Genomic DNA, 3,479 nt, shown 5'->3' with positions numbered 1-3,479 from the left:
ATTCTGCTTCAATATTCAATCGTTGTCTCGTGGTTCAGTTCTGTCTTGATTGTATGTTGTTACCCCCACTTGTTACGCTGTCTGTCCAACGGTCAACATGTAGATTTTTGGGGCATTATTGAACAGAAGATAACAGATTTTGGTCGTTGGATCGAGGCAGTGAGCCGTGAAACAGGCTTTTGTTAGTGCGCGTGCGACTCGCGTGCCGACCTGCAGTTTGAAAAGAGAGGGAGACTCGATGCTCATTACTTCAGCAGCTCGAGCTCGGTCCAGATTGTACAACCACTGTTGCCAATCAACATCACGCACTGTTAGAGATGGGGACAATAACGCTTACAGATGAGCACTGATGCAGTCAGCAATGAGCAAAAAAAGAAAGGCAAAGTATGCATTTGGTCTAAATTAACTTTTCTTTTGTTATGAAGGGCCAGAATGGGGCCTTTAATATTGCCAGCAAGGGCCTTATTCTTTCCTTTGTGACTTGACGTGTTTATTGGGCTATGTTAGGTGTGTTCAATGTCCCCAAAGTAGCCTAATGTGCAAAATGACATTATTCCATAATTATGAGATTCATGATTAATAAAATCAAACCATGTAAAGAGGACACACGTGGGGAATGGGTTGGGCTTGAGTATTGGTAGTGATTGAATATGTCTTACGCACCAAAGGGTTAATCCATCCTGCGGGTCCACACAGGTCTATGGAGTCCCTAACTGGTGACAGATGGCCACTTTCTTTTGGCCACAAAGGAGCGGAATACAGAGCGCTGGCGAACACAAATGGTCCCATATCACGTGACACTTGAGGCCGTTTTTGCCTGACGTAGATGGACCATATGGCGCGTGCCGGGAGTAAGGCCTGGGTGGGTGGAGCCTGTTCCTGACTGTCATTGGGTAACGCGATGGTGATGGTATTAGGGATACAGCCATATAAACACACAGGTTCATCTCTCTCTCCGTCAGTCACTCGCAGCATCAGCAGCAGCGCTATATAACCCGAGCATCTGTCGGCGCAGCCACATTACAATCCATCCACCGGACCTCACACTTCAGGAGGGGCATGCCAGAGTCATAACAAGATAATTCTGCAAAACATAGGTATTTATTTCTCAATCTTATAATGCAATAACTTATTCATGCAAATGCTTTGGGTTAAAGTAACCCAAAGTGTGTGTGCTGTGATTTATCTGTTACATTGCCATAAAGTATAGTTATTTAGCAGTTAAAGATTTTCTGAATAGGCTTGAATTATTTATTGATACAAACCTGCTCAGATGAGAGGTGATGTGACCATATGTCACCTGTTACAAAAAGGAAACAGGGATTCAGATATTCTGATTGAAYTTAGCGATTACATTTCATAGATGTTTCAACTGACTGGAGATTTAAAATAACGTAATTGCAACAATTATTTTTTTATCAAATTGTGGACTCGTTATGTCAAGCTATTAGGTGATAATTGAATACTTTATGTATTATGCTACTATAATGTTTTTGGTTTATCCTGACAACAAAGTACTGTTCTACATTTTGCTCTCAAATTCATATGACGTTTATGATAGCCTATATAATCATAGGTGTTGCAAACGTAATATTGGTTCTTCTGATACAACATTATTTTTGTTTGACTTAGAGTGAAAAAAGTTGTATAGCATAATGAACATTTTCCAAAACGAATTCCTGCTGAATAGGCTATTAGTCAAGTAGAAAATTATGTCCTAAGTGAGTCTGCTCACGGTTGTCTTTTTTATTGACAGATTTCCAATATGACTAAATCCTACACGGAAGAAACCATGATGTCATCAGACCCCCACGATTCTGCGACCTGGACTGATGAGTGTCAGGGCTCCCAGGACGAACAGGATATGGAGAAGAAAAACGGCGCACTCGAATCCATGCACGGGGACCTCGAGGATGACGACGAGGATGGGTTAAACAGACTGGATGAGGATGATGATGAAGAGGAAGATGAGGAAGAAGAAGGCGACGATCAAAAGCCTAAACGTCGTGGACCAAAAAAGAAGAAAATGACAAAAGCCAGAATGCAGAGGTTTAAGATGAGGCGCCACAAGGCGAACGCGCGCGAAAGGAATCGTATGCACGGACTCAACGACGCGCTCGAGAGTTTGCGTAAAGTTGTGCCATGTTACTCCAAAACCCAAAAGCTCTCAAAAATTGAGACTCTGCGTCTAGCTAAAAACTACATCTGGGCCCTGTCAGAGATCTTGCGGTCGGGTAAGAGCCCAGACATCATGTCATTTGTACAGGCCCTGTGTAAGGGCTTGTCTCAGCCCACTACTAATCTAGTGGCAGGCTGTCTCCAGCTCAACCCCAGAACTTTCCTCCCGGAGCAGACACAGGAGATACCATCTCATATGCAACCAGCAAGTGCTTCCTTCGCCGCGCATCCCTACTCCTACCAGACCCCGGGTCTTCCCAGCCCTCCATATGGTACAATGGACAGCTCCCACATCTTCCACGTCAAGCCCCATTCATACGGAAGTGCGCTGGAGCCGTTCTTTGAGACCGCGCTGCCGCTTACAGACTGCACTAGTCCATCATTCGACGGACCTTTAAGCCCACCACTGAGTGTCAACGGGAACTTTTCCTTCAAACACGAGCCTTCGTCTGAGTTCGAAAAGAACTACGCATTTACAATGCACTACCAGGCTGCCGCGGGACTGGCGGGTCCACAGGGACACGCGCCCCTTTACGCGAGCTCTGCGCAGCGGTGTGAGATACCGATGGAAAACATTATGTCATACGAAGGACACACTCATCACGAGAGAGTCATGAATGCTCAGCTTAACGCTATATTTCATGATCCGTGAATATATTAAACCATCAAAGACTGATAAGAGTGCGTCATGATATGATATCCTAGTGCCACTGATGCAAAAGAGCAATTTATTATCCTCTTGATTCTATCATGTAGCCTATGTATTTATTGTTGTTACTGCCTTTAGGAGAAGTGCGGATACATATGCATATTCTCTTTCACTTTATGTATTGTATTCTATAGCGCTTCTATAGGTCACATTGTGGAAATAGTGGTGACTATACTCAGAATGTGTTGATTATCCATGCTACAAAATCACAAGCAATAATTTGGAAAACTATGCAATTTTTAAACGAATACTTGGGCCAATAAAATAAATAATAAAGATTTCTATATTTTTCAACCAGTATTGTACATCTCCCATACTGAATTATTTTGTTGTGATTTTGTACAGAATTMTGAATAGCTTTTTTATAAAGTCGAGTCGTATTTCATTTCACACAACTCCATGTTGTTAATCTTTTATAAAATAGTGTTATGTCATGTTTATATGATACAACCGTTTTATAAAAAAGTTATGTATACAGAGGCTAGTGCTAATACAAATCGGTTGCCTTAGCAATTATTTAGCCTACTGCAAATCATGCAACGTTGCACAATATTGATAATTTTATTTTCCCCAAAACATTGATAGCCTACTT

The 3,479-nt window shown here is 42.2% G+C and overlaps 1 protein-coding gene across 1 annotated transcript; it reads left to right on the top strand.

The window, feature by feature from the left end:
• The first annotated feature begins 953 nt into the window (after window positions 1-953).
• Window positions 954-3,185, top strand: LOC111977678 (neurogenic differentiation factor 1). Its single transcript, XM_024007224.3, has 2 exons — window positions 954-1,097; window positions 1,757-3,185. The coding sequence occupies exon 2, from the start codon at window positions 1,766-1,768 to the stop codon at window positions 2,828-2,830; it is 1,065 nt and encodes a 354-aa protein (XP_023862992.1). The 5' UTR covers window positions 954-1,097; window positions 1,757-1,765; the 3' UTR covers window positions 2,831-3,185.
• The last annotated feature ends 294 nt before the right edge of the window (window positions 3,186-3,479 follow it).

This window comes from Salvelinus sp. IW2-2015, linkage group LG2 (assembly GCF_002910315.2).
Source record: "Salvelinus sp. IW2-2015 linkage group LG2, ASM291031v2, whole genome shotgun sequence".
In the NCBI taxonomy this organism is placed as follows: Eukaryota; Metazoa; Chordata; class Actinopteri; order Salmoniformes; family Salmonidae; genus Salvelinus; species Salvelinus sp. IW2-2015.
The sequence above is the reverse complement of the archived record's forward strand: the minus strand, read 5'-3'. Positions and strand labels throughout refer to the sequence as shown.